Raw genomic sequence first — 18443 nt, 5'->3', positions numbered from 1 at the left:
AGAGTCTGAAGTTAAGGGGAAGAGGTCTAGAGATACACCGCTGGGAGTTGTCACCATATATTTGGTGCTTATAGCCATGGGTTTGGATGAAGTAGGGCCTGATACGTAGTAAGCACTCATTCTTTTTCCTTCCTGTATGAAAAACAAAAGAAGGGAGATTTGAGCATGAAGCAAGTAGTGCTTGAGTTAAGCCTTTGAAGTATGGCTAGAATCTTAATAATCATAATTATAGGGAAATACAGCCAAGAAATAAGAAATAGTTATAAACCAAAGCAAGGAGATAGAGAAGAGTAGTATATGTGCCAAAAACTGAGACTCACGAAGTGACTGGGGCATGAACTTCTTATAGGGAACTGGTGAAGAATCAGCCTGGAAACTCAGGTAAACTTGGAATGTATAGACTTAGAATCTATATTCAGGGGCTAATGGGGGGAGCTTTTGGAGTTTTATGAGCAATTTATGGTTTATGAGGTTTATGATAGAATTCAATTCAAACAGTGCTTTTGTATGATTAATCTAATGAAAAACAAAACAAAAAAAAAAAAAACCAGAAACAGACTCATAAACACAGAGAACATACTGGTGGTTGCCAAAGGGGAAGGAGGAGGATGGGCAAAATGGGTGGAGGGGAGTGGGCAGTCCAGGCTTCCAGTTATGGAACGAACAAGTCATGGGGATGAAAGGTACAGCATCGAGAACGTAGTCAGTGGTATCGTGATAGTGTTGTATGGTGACAGATGGTAGACACTTGTGATGAGCATGGTGTAACATATGGATTGTTGACTCACTGTGTTTTATGCTGAAACTAACTTCGTATGTCAACTATACTTGACTGGAAAACATTTTTTAATAATAAATAATTTAATGATGGATAAATAAAAGTAAATAAATAAAGTTAATTGGACCTGGAAAAAATCAAAGAGTGAAGAATATATTTGAAATATATAAAAGTGAGAATTTGATAAACCAGACAGAAAGCTATTGTAATACTGCATATGTGGATGAACAGATGGAAGTATTTTTTAAATTCATCAGATTAAAGTACATTTTGGAATACCAAGCATCTAAGAGATAGAACAAACTACTGGGAAAAGCCTGGCCGCAGAAGAGATAATCTCTAGTTTCTAGTAAAGTATATGTTATCTTATTTGTGCTAAATACTATATTACTCAATAAAGTATGATTCTAATACTCTAAACTAGCAAGTGGAGATTTTTTTCTCTACGTCAAAATTCTGATCCCACCATCACCTTTCTTTCTGGTGTAATACTCCAAGTGTTAGAGTTTTGTGACTGCCTCAATTTGAAGCCTTTGAGAAGCAGAACTCACCAAAATATTACTTTTAGCAGATTGGCTATTCTTTTATGTCCAAAGCTTTTTTGCTTTATAATTAAAATATCAATTCTTTCTTACAGAGACATGTGACACAGTCTGGGGGTAATCGTAAATTCAAGTGCACTGAATGTGGAAAAGCTTTCAAATACAAACATCATCTAAAAGAGCACTTAAGAATCCACAGTGGTAAATATTTGTTTTCTTTCTACACCTTGAATATCATAGCATATGTGGTAACAAAGAAATCTGTTGTAACGTGGGCTACACACATGGTCAGAAACTTTTTGCTTTTCTTGTAGAATAAAGACTAATCTGGAGAAATTTTCTATTTATAAATGGTATTTTATTGGAGTCTTAATCTTTAACTGAAGCATATTAAGCTAATATAATATGACATACTCCAAATTTCCTAATCAGAATATAGCATGTTGTAACAAGAAGTACAACCTCCGTGAGCTTTCTGATGAATGCTAATTTCGTTGCCTCTTTTGCACAGTTAACTAGGGAATGGAAAAGGAGCTAGAGGTACAATTTGCACAAGAAAGTAAGGAGGCGTTCTTTACATGAGAGAAGTAGAAGTGGAAACTCCAGATAGGAAGTGGTCAGAGGTGATGTGGAGTCACCCAGACAGGGCAGCACTGAAAATTTAGAAGAAAAATGTGTTTACCTACATTTCACCTTTGTATTCCACATCCTTTTCTAAATTTTACTTAAGAAATGATACGATATGATTAAAAATATATGTCTGTTTTAGAAACTTAGAAACAAAAAGAGCTGTATTTGCATGTCTTTAGGGGCTCTACTTCAACAAAAGCTATAACGAAAACTTGGTAGCATCTCACATTGCACTGTGACATCTGTTCATCTGATTAATTTTGGTATGTTATTTTAGATTTAAATAGTAGTGAAAAAGAACTATTTTCTAATTAATGAGAAATGATGGGTGTCTGCACGTTGCTTATTTTGTGAAAATGATTATATTGACATTTACAGCTTACAAACATCCTACAAAAAGAGGACAGCGGGTGACTTATGATATCTCTGTTTTATTTTGGAACTACATTTCTAGAAGTTTCACTGTCTTGTTTGTTGAGGGCTAAATAATGTTAAAGTTACCAATTTGTTGAAACCAAGATTCTTGCAAAAACATGTATTTATTTTCACACTCGAATATTCCTGGAAATGAGAAGTTGTCTTTTGCAGTCTGCCACAAAATCCTATTTCTTAGCTTCTGGGCTATCAAAAAATTTTCTTCTAGAACATATTTTTAATGATCTGCTTTCTTACTACAGCTGATTTGTAGTTGATAGAGACATAGCCAATTCAAGGGAGCTTTCTTAAATGTTGAGATTGGGGTAGGGAAAATAAAATAAAATTTAGAGTAAGATTCATGTACAAAATGAATGTCCTGTGGTCCTCTTGCACGTAGACAAGATACGGCTCCGTCAGACCTGGAGATGTGACAGAATCGGGAAGCATGCATCACACCAGAGATTACAACGCAGGGCAGAAACAGGAAGTTGGTATTAATCACAAAATTCTGCATCGATATTCAAAAATCAGTCTCAATCAGGTAGTAAGTAGGGAGCTACCGTCTGTAGAACTGACCGAAAAATCGTAGGAGTTTGGAAGGACAGGAGCTTTATACGAGCTCCTCCACTGCGTGCTTTTGCTGCGGCCGCTAAGTAGCGGGCGCAGACTCAGGCCGCATCGCGCAGCGCGCGCACCTGCCGCACTTTGCACTGTCCGCTCCGTGTGTGTTTGTGCGATAGTCGCATCCCGCAGGTTACGGAATGTGAGGCTTGCGTACCTTTAATACAGGAAGAAATTCTAATTTAAAAAAACATTAGGAAGATCAAGTTAAGAAAGTAACACAGGCATGAGGGGCCCCTGGGTGGCACAGCGGTTAAGCGTCTGCCTTCGGCTCAGGGCGTGATCCCCGCGTTAGGGGATCGAGCCCCACATCAGGCTCCTCCATTATGAGCCTGCTTCTTCTCCCACTCCCCCTGCTTGTGTTCCCTCTCTCGCTGTCTGTCTCTATCTCTGTCGAATAAATAAAATCTTAAAAAAAAAAAAGTAACACAGGCATGAAGTAAATATGAAATAAAACGGGTACTCTGAAAAGCCAAGCACATGCAGCCTCTAAGGTTTAGGAAATCAGAAAACGGCAATCAGTAACCAAGACCCAGGCTGTCTGCAAGTAAAAGAAATCAGTCGCTAGGAAAAGGACAACTCTTCCTGCTACAAAGTCTGTAGAGAAGCAAAATGCATTTTATACTATTTTCCAAAATATCCTTGAAATAGTATAACAGAAAACTCGATAGGGTTTCCTTTTTAAAGTAAGATTCTCCAATAGGAAGCCAGTGTGTTATTTCACCAAAATGCAGTTCAGAAAAAGCATTTCTCCAGGGTAGCCGCTTGGGTACAATGTAAGTATACAGCTCTCTGATGGTCTGGTTCATTCCGAAGGAAGATTTCTGAGTTGTGGAGACTCAGTGTCAGCCCAGGACTGGTACCAATCTGTAAGCGTGTTTGAGACTGGTTCTCGAAGAGCCAAATATAGAAGCTGAGAGTAATTTAGAAACTATGAGACAAAGAAAATTCTGTGACAATTTTATTATATTTTATACACTATTGATCTTACGGTAGATTGGAAATTTAAAACAAAAAATGGGGGGGAAAGGTCCTTCACCACAGATAGTTTTGAAAGGGCTGTTTAGAGTATCGAATAATGGATGAGCTTCATATCCTTCAAGAAACCTCTGTAATCTTTTTTTCTCAGCTGAGTTTTTAATCAGGGTCTTCAAAGTATACTCCCTAAAATTACCTGGATTGTTGCCATCTTCCGACACCCTTGAAATGAGCCGTACGCAGAGTCATGTGTTTCAGCCATCATCCGAACTCCTCATGTGGGAGTTGAGCTACGATGACCCTCCCCAGAAAATGCCTCGGGTTTGTTCTGTAGCCCAAGGAACTGCAGCCTGGAAAGCTGTTACGTCAGGTGCAACCAAATGCCCACCTTAGCCATTACGAAAAAGAAATCAGTATTCATAGGACATCTGACTTCTTACAGCACAACTTTACATCCAGGTTTTAACAGTTACTAGACAAATTAGGTGATGTACTTTAGCGATAAACCTTAAAGCTCTGAAGTTAGAAACAAGGGGTTTTCCAACAAACATAGTGGATTTGGCTTTAGAACAATTGTTCTGCACTTTCTTTCTGGCAATGATAAAATATCAGGTAATCCCCAACAAGAACACTGATAACTAGCATTTATTGAGTACTTAAGTATGTACAGCCACATTCTAGTTATTTGTCGGCATTGACTTCTGTAGTCCAACAATAGCCCTATGAGATAGATACTATTATTTCCTCCCTTTCTACTGATGAGAAAATGGAGGGAGAAAATGGAGGCTCAGAGAGCTTAATTAACCTATCCAGAGTCACTCGGCTAGTCGATGGCAAAGCCAGGGCCCCAGTGTAGGTATCTTGACTCCAAAGATGTTGCCTTAGCCACTGTGCTTTTCTATCCCCCTGTTTGTAAAGATAAAAATAATCTATGGGGCACCTGGGTGACTCAGTCAGTTAAGTGTCTGCCTTCTTCTGCTCAGGTCATGATCTGCAGGTCCTGGGATCAAGCCCTGTGTCAGGCTCCCTGCTCAGCAGGGAGTCTGCTTCTCCCTTTCCCTCCTCCTCTCCCTCTGTCCCTTCCCACTGCTCCTGCTCTCTCTCTCTCTCCCCCGTCTCCTTCTCTCAAATAAATAAAATCTTTTTAAAAAATAATCTATATTATAGATTCTTATTTTCCAAGTGTCTCTAACAAGAGAACAAGCATATAGCTCATCTAAAAATGTTACGCAAGAATTTAAAATGTTAAAATGGAGATACTAGAACACATCCCTTGTTTCCCCTTTCCCCCGGAAATTTACCTGATGCATTTCGAGTACTGAATCATATTTCAGGCATCCCATTGGAAAGATACTGAGAAAGTGGAGAATTTCCAGAGATGAGTTAACAAGTGGGTAAGTGGGAAGTGTTCTAAAAACCATGTCCTATAAGGAATCTTTGAAGGACCTGGTTATATTTAACCCACGCAAGGGAAGTTTCAGGATACAGATGACCGCTCTTCATCCGTTTGAAAGTCTGGCTTTTAGAAGAGAAGTTAGGCTTGCTCCGTCTGGCATCAGAGGGCAGGCTAGGACAGAAAAGTGGGCATTAGAACAAGTGAATTCTGCCTTAGTACTCAACCTATCTCTCCATAGAATTACTTTTTAGAAGAATCACTAACATGTACTGAGACAGAGCTTTGCTATCTTGTCATATAACTGCTGCAACAACCCAGTGAGGATGTATTTACATTTATTTACACACCGAAACCCTGAGGTTTGGAAAGATCAAGAAGACAGTAAGCGACAGGGGCACTTGGAGAGCTCAGTCATTTGAGCATCCAACTCTTGATTTTAGCTCAGGTCATGATATCAGGGTCATGAGATTGAGCCCCTAGTTGGACTCCATGCTCAGTGAGAGTCCGCTTAAGATTCTCTCTCCTTCTCGTTCTTCCCCTTTCCCCACTTGTGCTCGCTCTCTCTCTCAAAATAAATAAATAAAATCTTTTTAAAAAAGAAAGAAAGAAAGAAACTAGTGGCAGAGTCAGGTTTTGAACCCGACTTCATGATCCTGAGCAGAACCAAACCAGACCATCTTCCATAGAGCTGTGCAGCAAGTAATAACCGCCTTTTAATAAAGGAGCTTAAGCAGGAGGCTAGCCAGAGTCAAGGATGATATAAAATGGACTCTTTTACTGTAGATCCCTTCCAGTTCTAATATCTGATTCTTCAAGTAATTGTACTTTGAGAAATATAGCTCACTCTTTAAAAACTTTACAACACTGAAATTAAATTATTAGAAGAACTTACATCGACTTTCTCACTGCTTTCATTTTCATTCTTTAAAAGAACAGAGGAAAGAAAAAGCTTTATCTTGGTACTGAGTAGGTAAATAGCATCACCATATCCCCTAATTTTGCAGTTCGCCATTCATTCATCCAAAAAAGGTTTACTGAGCCCTTTTTGCGACCTGCCCTTCAGTAGGTACAAGGCATAAATGGCACACAAGACTCAAGTTCCTACCTTATTGAAACTGATCGTCTTTAACCTGTAAATTATAAATTAATGAACTATAAATATAAATTAAGGTGAAAAATTAGGGTTGTCTGAAAGTATTCCATTTGGCTCCATGCTTCTCAAAATTTTCAACCAAAGAATTCCTAACAGCCAAGAAGAATAAATGACTTCTCTCCTGGAAGGTCTAGGGAAGCAACTTGTAGAAGTCTCTACAAGCAAGGAGATTCTTTGACATTGTGGTTTTTTTCTAACCGTTCACGCGAATGCTGTCTTTTTCTCCATAGTATAATCTGTGTTTTAATATTAAAATGTTTTAAATTACTGTAACCACTGTCACTAAAACTGAAACTACAAGAAAGCTTTGCATATCCACTAGAGCATTGCCTTCTAGCTCCCAGAGTGCATACCTCCCAGTTTAATAAGCCAAGGCTTACAGTAATACCTCATATGGAAAGTTTCCTGCCCATTGAGAAAGATCTTTTCAAGGAAACCTAAAAACCTTGTGGATATGGAAAGGGATAGGTATTCGTACTTGTTAAGTCTTATATAAGGGAGATTTTACTTACTTTTCTTTCCTCTAATATTAATTTCTCCTACAGATGGCTAAGTATAGTGAAATATAGAAAAATTACATAGGTAGGTGAAATAGGATAAGAAAAAAAAATTACCTGAACGAGTAGATGTACATCGGACCCTTGAACAATGCAGGGGTTATGGAAGCCGACCCCTCCATGCAGTCAAAACTTTTGACTCCCCCAAAAACTGAACTGCTAATGGCCCACTGATGACCAGAAGCCTTACCTATCACATAGTCAATTAATACATGTTTCGTATGTTATATGTATCGTATATTGTATTCTTACAATAGAGTAAGCAAGAGAAAAGGCTAATTAAGAAAACTCATAAGGAAGGGGCGCCTGGGTGGCACAGCGGTTAAGCGTCTGCCTTCGGCTCAGGGCGTGATCCCAGCTTTGTGGGATCGAGCCCCACGTCAGGCTCTTCCGCTGTGAGCCTGCTTCTTCCTCTCCCACTCCCCCTGTTTGTGTTCCCTCTCTCGCTGGCTGTCTCTATCTCTGTCGAATAAATAAATAAAATCTTTAAAAAAAAGAAAAAAGAAAACTCATAAGGAAGAGAAAATACATTTACAGTACTGTAGTGTCTTTATCAGAAAACATCCGGTATTCAGTCAGCCCGTGCAGTTCAAACCCATGTTGTTCAAGGGTCAACCATAATTATTTTTAGCACTTGAGAGTTGTTTGAAGTTTTAAAGGTTAGCAGGAATACTATACGCATATGCCGAGAAGATCCCCTAATGCGTTAGCACACGTACGACAGACGAAGGTTTCGCTAGTCTTTATAACATTTGTGTCCGTTTTGAACTTAAAATGAATATTCTAAATAAAATTGTATCACAAGATACATGGTAATCTCTTTTTAAATTGATACTATTTGTTTTAAGGAAAATGTGGACACATAAAAATTTGGATGTAATAATTCAATGAATATGATTTTTGTTTTTGTTTAGGAGAGAAGCCATATGAATGCCCAAACTGCAAGAAACGTTTTTCCCATTCTGGTTCCTATAGCTCACACATAAGCAGCAAGAAATGTATCAGCTTGATGCCTGTGAACGGGCGACCAAGAACAGGACTCAAGACACCTCAGTGTTCCTCACCATCTCTTTCGGCATCACCAGGCAGTCCCACACGACCACAGATACGGCAAAAGATCGAGAACAAACCCCTTCAAGAGCAACTTTCTATAAACCAAATTAAAACTGAACCTGTGGATTATGAATTCAAACCCATAGTGGTTGCTTCAGGAATCAACTGTTCAACCCCTTTACAGAATGGGGTTTTTAGTGGTGGTGGCCCGTTACAGGCAACCAGTTCTCCTCAGGGTGTGGTGCAAGCTGTTGTTCTGCCAACAGTTGGTTTGGTGTCTCCCATAAGTATCAATTTAAGTGATATTCAGAATGTACTTAAAGTGGCAGTAGATGGTAATGTAATAAGGCAAGTTTTGGAGAATAATCAAGCCAATCTTGCATCCAAAGAACAAGAAACAATCAATGCTTCATCCATACAGCAAGGCGGCCATTCTGTTATTTCTGCCATCAGTCTTCCTTTGGTTGATCAAGATGGGACAACCAAAATTATCATTAACTACAGTCTCGAGCAGCCTAGCCAACTTCAAGTTGTTCCTCAGAATTTAAAAAAAGAAAATCCAGTCCCCACAAACAGTTGCAAAAGTGAAAAGTTACCAGAAGATCTTACTGTTAAATCGGAGAAGGACAAAAGCTTTGAAGGAGGAGTGAACGATAGCACTTGCCTTCTGTGTGACGAATGTCCAGGAGATATTAATGCACTTCCAGAATTAAAGCACTATGACCTAAAGCAGCCTGCTCAGCCTCCTCCGCTCCCTGCACCAGAAGCCGAGAAGCCCGAGTCCTCTGTTTCATCGGGTGGAGATGGCAATTTGTCTCCCAGTCAACCACCTTTAAAGAACCTCTTGTCTCTTCTAAAAGCATACTATGCTTTGAACGCACAACCAAGTGCAGAGGAGCTCTCCAAAATTGCTGATTCAGTAAACCTGCCACTGGATGTAGTAAAAAAGTGGTTTGAAAAGATGCAAGCTGGACAGATTTCAGTGCAGTCTTCTGAACCGTCCTCTCCTGAACCAGGCAGAGTAAATATCCCCGCAAAGAGCAATGAGCAGCCTCAATGTACAAATGCAAGTGAAGCCCCGGACAGCACAGTAGATCTGCAGGGCCCCCTGACGATGACTGACTCGCCAGTTCTACCAGCGGGATCAACCATCGATGGTTCCAGAAGTAGTCCACCCTCCCCGTCACCTCTAAACCTCTCCTCATCCAGAAGTACACAGGGTTACTTGTACACAGCGGAAAGTGCACAAGAAGAGCCACAAGCAGAACCTCTTGATCTTTCACTACCAAAGCAACAGGGAGAGTTATTGGAAAGGTCAACTATCACTAGTGTTTACCAGAACAGTGTTTATTCTGTCCAGGAAGAACCCTTGAACTTGTCTTGCGCAAAAAAGGAGCCACAGAAGGACAGTTGTGTGACAGACTCAGAACCAGTTGTAAATGTAATCCCACCAAGTGCCAACCCCATAAATATTGCTATACCTACGGTCACTGCCCAGTTACCCACAATCGTGGCCATCGCTGACCAGAACAGTGTTCCATGCTTGCGAGCACTAGCTGCCAATAAGCAGACTATTCTGATTCCCCAGGTGGCTTACACGTACTCGACTACAGTCAGCCCTGCAGTCCAGGAAGCACCCTTGAAAGTGATCCAGCCAAATGGGAATCAGGTAAAGAAGATGTCCCCATCCCAAAGCTATTTGGTAAAATGCTAGCGTGACTGCTTTTGTTGAAATTTTTCAAATAAAAATCAATCTCTGTAGAGCCAAGCAGGTTGTTACAAACTGTCATTTTTGAAAGGAAGTAGATGAACATTTGCTTTAACTTCCGTACCATCACGCCTTCAGTTTCTTCCTAACCCAAGGCATGGTTATCAGTTAGAGTTGTGTTATTCTACTGGGGAAATGAAAGACTCAGCTAAAGACTTGACTTAGCTGAAGCTTGAAACAGAGAAGAAAACTTGGAATGCTCACCAATTGGATTTCTGTTTTTCGAGTTATATTCCCAAATTTAGTAACAGTTTCTGCTGTATCATCATTACTACGTGAAAGTACATTCCCATTCACAGACATTTCACACCAGCAAAACCGAGCTATTACTTTTTACATGTTAACACCTGTATTTATTAAAGGCTTTAATTAAACAAGAATTAAGTATACGAAGAGCTCATCTAGTGAATTTGCTGATCACTCTATGAGCTGTAAACTAAAACAGTATTCAGTCATAATTAATATATATGAACCTATATGTGCATTTTCCTCCCTACCTTTTCCCCCAAAATCCGTGATGTAGTTTTACATAGAACCGTTTTGTGTGACTATTGTGTGGCTCATTATCCAGACTTTTTCTAGGTTACTAACCTTGATGGCCCCCCAGTTTTTTTCATCAGTTTCTTATTGAATCAACCAAATACTAGAGATAAATTTGTTCTTTCACCCAAATATTTGCTATAAGTAGGTGCAGCTGAAATAATTACAGCATACTGTACAAATGTGTATCTGCTGCTTTTTTCCCCTGAAATACTGCTACTGATTGGGTTTCCTGCAATTGTGGTTACTCTTGAAAAAAACTCTCACATAACTAATGAATCCACCTAGACTCTCAGTGTATAAAACACTTGGGGCGCCTGGGTGGCACAGCGGTTAAGCGTCTGCCTTCGGCTCAGGGCGTGATCCCAACGTTATGGGATTGAGCCCCACATCGGGCTCCTCCGCTATGAGCCTGCTTCTTCCTCTCCCACTCCCCCTGCTTGTGTTCCCTCTCTCGCTGGCTGTCTCTATCTCTGTTGAATAAATAAATAAAACCTTTAAAAAAAAAAAACCACTGTGCACACCTTTGAATAATAACGGGGGACTCACCAGCACTTCACTTAGTCGTATGACCACATCAGATAGCAAGGAAAGTAGTCCAGTTACTGGCGCTCACAAACCAGCCAGGCAGATGGCTCCGCCTCGCCCATTTTGCACAACTGTAAGAAATGTTGTGAAAAACCTTTGAGCTTTTAGACAGTTTGTGGGTTTAGAGGCAATAGAATGGAAGGCTTTAGGAACGGCATAAGGATCTTGAGGGGCCAGTTCCACTACCAGTCATTCTTTACCTCCATGAGAGCTTCCTATACAACATTACCGCCCTGAGACTGCCTGAAATGTTTCTATTCCGCTGAAATTCTGAAGATTTATCTTGTCTAGCAAGTATTCTTGTTTCAAAATATGGACCCGCCTGCATCGTTTTGCCCTCTTGTTCCATAGAAAAGTAGTAGAGCAAACCCCTCTCTTTTCAAAGAAACCATGAAGGTCAGTTCACAGACCTCTGAAGTTCTGGAGGGTACAGCTGGAAGACCACCTTCCAAAAAAGGAATCTTCATTTTTGCTTAGTAAAACCCAGAAGGGAAACAATGAAGGTAAAATGAGGCAGTTAGAAATTGGCGATGACGTAGCAAAGTCATGAGTTAAAGTTTCCTACAAATTTCTCATAAAGTCAGGTAAATTTTGTTAGTATACATTTTACGTTCTTTCTTTTCATCAGTTGATCACTTGTTTTTGTCATCGCTGTGACTGTATTGCTCCCAACCTCACTGTTTTCTGTATCAACCCCCACCTAGCATCTAGCCCCCCCACCCTTGGAGCCCATCTGCAGCAATGAGCTTGATTTGGTCAAGCTACTGAAAGTAAAATCAAATTAGTTTTTTTAACCTGTGCTTTTATACATGTCTCTCGTTTACCTTGTAATTTGAAATTAAATGTTCTTCTTTCCTTCCTTTAGGATGAAAGGCAAGACACTAGCTCGGAAGGAGTATCAAACGTAGAGGACCAGAATGACTCTGATTCTACGCCACCCAAAAAGAAAATGCGGAAGACCGAGAATGGAATGTATGCTTGTGATTTGTGTGATAAGATATTCCAGAAGAGTAGCTCACTATTGAGACATAAATACGAACACACAGGTACGTCGATAAACCTGACCACTTGCGAAAAATGACCCTGTAACGCTTTCTTCAAACCGAAGTGCCCCCAAAAGCCTTCTGAGGACTCTGTGTCATGGCTGTGTTCTTATTTTGCAGGTAAGAGACCGCATGAGTGTGGGATCTGTAAAAAGGCGTTTAAACACAAACACCATTTGATTGAACACATGCGGTTACATTCGGGAGAAAAGCCCTATCAATGTGACAAATGTGGAAAGCGTTTCTCACACTCCGGGTCTTACTCTCAACACATGAATCACCGCTACTCGTACTGCAAGCGGGAGGCGGAGGAGCGCGACAGCGCGGAGCAGGAGGAGGCCGGGCCCGAAGTCCTGGCCAGCGAGCACGCGGGGGCCCGCGCGTCTCCCTCACAGGCTGACTCGGATGAGAGAGAGAGCCTGACGAGGGAAGAGGATGAAGACAGTGAAAAAGAGGAAGAGGAGGAGGAGGACAAAGAGATGGAAGAACTGCAGGAAGAGAAAGAATGTGAAAAACCACAAGGGGAGGAGGAAGAGGAGGAGGAAGAGGAGATGGAGGAGGAGGAGGGGGAAGAGGCAGAGAATGAGGGAGAAGAGGCAAAAACTGAAGGTCTGATGAAGGAAGATGAAGCTGTAAATCAAGCGAGCAGCTTAGAACAAAAAGTAAGCAAGAATAGCGAGCAGGTGTCTGAAGAAAAAACAAATGAAGCCTAATAGTTTTTCTAGAAGGAAAATACATTCTAATTGGTAATGAAGTTTGTTCTATATTATACATGCTTTTCATGGAAACACAGTAACCTGTATACTGTGGTTTCTGTTCACTACTGTGTAAAGTAAAAATTTAAAAAAATACAAAATACAAAAAAAAAAAAAAAAAAAACCACACACACACACAAAAAAAATCCGGGTGTGCCTGATCTCAGACCTAGTAATTTTTCATGCATTTTTCAAAGTTAGGAACAAGTTTGTAACACGAAGCAGATTAGAAAACTTTAATGACTCGGAAAGCGAAGATTTAACAGGTTAAAGGAAACTGATTAATTAGATAAGCATCTGGCATTGTTTCATTTTGTCAGTATTAATTATCACTCTTACGTTGGTTTATTCTTAAGCTGTACAATTGGGAGAAATTTTATAATTTTTTATTGGTAAACGTATGCTAAATCCGCTTCAGTATTTTATTATGTTTTTTAAAATGTGAGAACTTCTGCACTACAAAATTCCCTTCACAGAGAAGTATAATGCAGTTCCAACCCGTGCTAACTACCTTTTATAAAATCAATCTAGAAGGTAGTAATTTCTAATATTTAGATGTCATAGTGGAGTATTATCATTTCAAGTGTATTGTTAGCCTTAAGAAAGCAGCCGCTAGAAGAACTGAAGTTTCTTACTCATGTGGTTTAAAATGGAGTTCAGAAGATTGTCATTGAGTTCTGATTGCAGGGACTAACAGTGTTGATCCTGGGAAGGGTAGCGGAGTCGTCAGAATCAGTGTTCGTAATTGTGTTTGCGTATGTGGTGACAAATATGAAGGATATGATATGAAGCTTTGTATCTCCTTTGGCCTTAAGCAAGACCTGTGTGCTGTAAGTGCCATTTATCAGTATTTTCAAGGCTCTAACCCGCCTTCGTTCAATGTGTGGCCTACAATAACTAGCATTTGTTGATTTGTTCATTGTGTCAAAATTCCAAATAGAACTCAAAACCACTGACTCTGTCAGAGAAACCTAAACACTGGGACATTTCATCCGTTAACTCCTCAGTATTCATTTTGTGTTGATTGACTTCCAAAATTTCTCTACAGAAATGAAAGGGAAATTTTCTAATCTGCTCTGTCCATGTACTTGCATTTCAGACATGGACATGCCATTGTTATTTGGCTCATAACTGTTTCCAAATGTTAGTTATTATGGACCCAGTTTATTAACAACATTAGCTGAGTTTTACCTATCAGTATTATTTTATTTCTTTTAGTTTATAGATCGGTGCAACATTTTTGTACTGTATGTCTTCAAACCTGGCAGTGTTAATACCCTTCTTACTGACATGTACTTTTAGTTTTAGAAAACTTTTATATTTATGTGTCTTATTTTTATATTTCTTTATTTATTACACAGCGTAGTGTATAATACTGTAGTTTGTATTAATACAATAATATATTTTAGTATGAAAATTTGGAAAGTTGATAAGATCTAAAGTAGAGATGCAATTGGTTCTCTTGCATTGAGATTTGATTTAACAGCGTTATGTTAACATTTATACTTGCCTTGGACCGTAGAACAGAATTTAAATGGGAATGTATTAGTTTTACAACTACAATCAAGTCATTTTACCTTTACCCAGTTTTTAATATAAAACTCTTAAATTTTGAAATTCACTGTGTGACTAATAGCATGATGCTCTGCCGTTTTATTAAGAGATTAGCCTAACCATAAACCTCTCATTTCCTTAGTAAGCCAAATTAGGATAACCTCATATAAACAGTGTTGGGAACAATGTTTAACATTTTGTGCCAATTTGTTCCTGTATTCATGTATGTAAGTTACCAATCTGATTCTTCATTTTTAAGTTCCTTGTTACACCATGGTCATTTTCTAGTTTTTTACCAGACTCCCCCATCTCACAATAAAATGCATCAACAAGCCTGACCTGCTGTCATTCTTTTCATTATTATCAAGATTTTCTTCGGAAAGCTCTCTGTGAAATGGGGTGTTGCACGGTCATCCTGCACTCAATTTATCTTGGGCTGAATGTGGGTAACTAAATGTTTCAGACATTCACCACCAAATCATGGACTTCCCTGTGGCCGAATGTTTCTGGGGAGATCAGAGTTGGCAACTAAAGGCTTCCTGACAGGTTGCTGTCTCTTCCTGAAACCCTAACCGCACCCCGTCATGATCCAATGACTTCTCATCCTCAGGCCACTTCAGGGAAGCCTGGGCGTAGATGCCTTTCCTCTGTACGTTCCTTGTCCTTTCTTGCCATAGCTCTTGCGCGCTTATTTACGTTCCCTCCCCACTAGGAACAGGAACCGTATCTGCCAGACTCACTCTCACATCCCCAGTGCCTAGCAGAGTGCCTGGCACTAGTAGGTACAACAGATTTTATTGAATGAAAATGTAATTTGCATGTTAACAGAGCTCAGCTATGTCTTTACTACTCTTTTGCCTCTAATCCAAGAATATGTTTATTAAATAATTCCAGCAATCTAATATTTTTCTTACTCAGGTCCTATTAAACATTGGACATCATAGACAGTAAATTATGCCTTTTTTCCCCCAATAGAATGCCTTACTATTCTGATTTGAGAGTTTATTTCTAGGTGTCTTTCTGATGCTTAACTTACCCTCATGGTACATGACGCAAGCTTTCAAGGCCTGTGGATATGACTGCTTCTGGTATGAATGATGTCACCAATTCTAGGGGACTCTTATTTTAGGACTCACTTCTGTTTCTGTGACCCCACATTCCTAAATACTCATTAACGTCATGTTGCTTCATTTCTTCTGTCACTGACGACAGCTACCCGATAAACAAACTCACTATGTAGGATTAAGGAATAAGAATAACCCTTTCTAGGAGGCATTTATACAGCAATCACTGTAACAAGAAGCTCAAAGAAGGCAGTGCTTGATAGATATTGATAAATGGCTAAGAAAGGAATCTAGCCATTATCAAAGAAGTTTTGGAAAGGAAGACAAGTGAATACTTCCCAGAATTTGCTTAAATCACATAATAACAATAGAGCCATATGTTATTTACTTGTGCCATGCAAAGGTGCTTCGCTACTATTATCAAAATTAATTTTCACAAAATATATATAAAAACCATGTGCCCATGAACACACACACACACACACACACACACATACATTAATAGAAGAATAAGGATTTAAACACAGGCCTATCTGGCTTTAAATCCATGTTCTTAACTAGCCTATGTCATATCTCATAAGAATAGCTCACGTAATTACATTTAAATTCAAACCTGGCCTTAAAGAATATGAGAAGAAAATGTCACCAAGACCAATATACATTACATAACAGGATGAGAAAGGAAAGGAGGGGCATGAGATTTTTCAAATCTGTGTGCAAACTTAAAATTATCCTTGAAAACATGAAACTGTAAACTTAGATTTCTCCTCTTAAGATCAAGGGAGGACATACTAGGACAATCACAATATGGACTTTGTCTCCAAAACTTAAGAAAAAGCAGAAGCTCCTCTTCTCTAATGAACAAATACATTCCATTCAACACAGCAGAATACACATTTTTTTTCCCAATAGCACATGGGACATTCATAAAGAGAAACCAGATTATGAGCCATAAAACAACTCGCAAATTCAAAAGAATTGCAAATAAAATGTTTTCTGAGACTACAAAAAAATTAAACTAGAAATCTATAACAGAAATATATCTAGAAAATCCCCCAAAACTTATTGGAAATAAGAAACACTTTTCTAAGTAACCCATGGATAAAAAAAGAAATTAACGATTATAAAATGGGGTGAACCAAATGAAAATGCACTATATCAAGACTTACAGTGTGCAGCAAAAGCAGTGCATTTAAGAAAATTTATAGCATTAAATGCTTATATTTAAAAAAAAATAGAGGGCTCAAATATCTAACCTTCTACCTTAAAAACTAGAAAAAGAATAAAATTAAACCCAAACCAAGCAGAAAGGAGGCAATAATAAAAGACAAATGAATGGCATAGGAAACAGAAAAATCATAAATCAATGAAAAAAAGTAAATCAATGAAATCAGAATCTGATTCTTCGAAAAAATTAATAAAATTTATAAACTCCCAACCAAATAAAAGGAGACAAACTGCCAATGTCAAGAATGAGAGAGAAGACATCCTAGCAGACCTACAGACTAAAAGGATAAAAAGAAACCATGAACTTTATCCCAAAGAATTTGACACCTTTGATGAAAATGACACATTTCTTGAAATATCCAAAATACCAAAACTTACTAAAGAAGAAATAGATAGCCTCAATAGTCCAATGTCCAAGAAGTTAAATTTCTAGCTAAAAATCTCCCCACAAAGACTCCAGGCCCAGACAGCTTCACTGGTGAATTCTACCAAACATGTAAGGAAGATATCATACCAATTCTACATTAACTCATTGAGAAAATTAAAAAAGGAGAAAACACTTCCCTCCCTAGTCTGTGAAGCCAGGATTAACCTGATAACCAAAATCAGGAAATGACATTACAAGAAACAAAAACTACACACCAACATCTCTCATGAATATTGGTGCAAAAATCCCTAAAACAATATTAGGCAATCGATTTGAATAGTGTATCAAAAAGAAAAGTTCTCACGACCAACTGGGATTTATCCCAGGATTGCAAGGTTGATTTTGAATTGAATTCATAATTCAATTAATGTAATGCATCATATTTACAGAACAAAAAGAAAGCCCATATAGTCATCTCAATAGGTGTAAAGAAGCACCTGACAAAATTCAACACCAAGTCATAAAAATTCGCAGCAGTCTAGGAATAGAAGGAAATTTCCTAAACCTAATAAAAGTCATCTCACAAAAAAAACCTGTAGTTAATATCATACTCAATTATAAAAAATGAAAGGTTTTCTCCTTAAATTATGAACAAGGCAAGAATGTCTGTTCTCACACTTGTATTAAACATTGCACCAGAGGTCACACCAGGGGCAACATGACAAAAAGAAAAAAAAAAAGGCACACAGGTGGGAAAAAGTAAAACTGTATCTGCAGATAGCTTGGTTGTCTATGAGGAAAACAAGGAATTTACAAAAAAGCAACTAGAAATGGTGAGAGCAAGGTTACAGGATATAAGGTCATTATAAAAACTCAGTAATATTCTCTGTAGTAGTGATTTAAAAAAATTTAAATTTAAAAAACAGTACCATCAAAAAATGAAATATTTAGGGATAATTTAACAAAGTTCACATACACACATAAAAAACTCTGTGCCCTGAAAACTATAAGACATTGCTGAAAACTGCAGATGCAAAGAAAATAAAGAGATATTCCTTTTTTATGGATTAGAAAACTCAATATCATTATGGTGTCAATCCTCCCCAAATTTATCTATTGATTCAATACAATTTCAGTGAAAATCCCAGCCACATAATTGTAGAAATGGACATGCAAAAGACTTCAAGTAGGCAAAACAATTTTAAAAAGGAATAAAGTTGGAAGACTTACACTAACTTACACTACCTGATTTCTAGAGTTACTATAAAGCTAGAGTGACTATGAAGTAGTCAATACAGGATTGTATTGGCATGAGAATAGACATATAAATCGAGAAAACAGGATTAAGAGTTGAGAAAAGACCCACACATTGACAATCGATTGTTGCCGAAGGTGCCAAAATAACCAATCTT

The 18443-nt window shown here is 38.6% G+C and overlaps 1 protein-coding gene across 2 annotated transcripts in view; it reads left to right on the top strand.

Moving 5' to 3' along the window:
- The window catches only part of ZEB1 (zinc finger E-box binding homeobox 1), a 181719-nt gene extending 167008 nt beyond the window's left edge, over positions 1-14711 (top strand). For both annotated transcript variants that reach the window (XM_045786424.2, XM_045786423.2), the window contains exons 6-9: positions 1416-1521; positions 7987-9794; positions 11887-12067; positions 12185-14711. In XM_045786424.2, the coding sequence (XP_045642380.1) occupies positions 1416-1521; positions 7987-9794; positions 11887-12067; positions 12185-12777 (2688 nt within the window). In that variant the 3' untranslated portion in view covers positions 12778-14711. The remainder of the gene's footprint in view (positions 1-1415; positions 1522-7986; positions 9795-11886; positions 12068-12184) is intronic.
- Positions 14712-18443: the final 3732 nt, after the last annotated feature.

Source organism: Ursus americanus, chromosome 31 (genome assembly GCF_024610735.1).
Source record: "Ursus americanus isolate L20-20 chromosome 31, mUrsAme1.1.p, whole genome shotgun sequence".
Taxonomy (NCBI): Eukaryota; Metazoa; Chordata; class Mammalia; order Carnivora; family Ursidae; genus Ursus; species Ursus americanus.
This window is presented reverse-complemented; position numbering and strand designations above follow the sequence as displayed.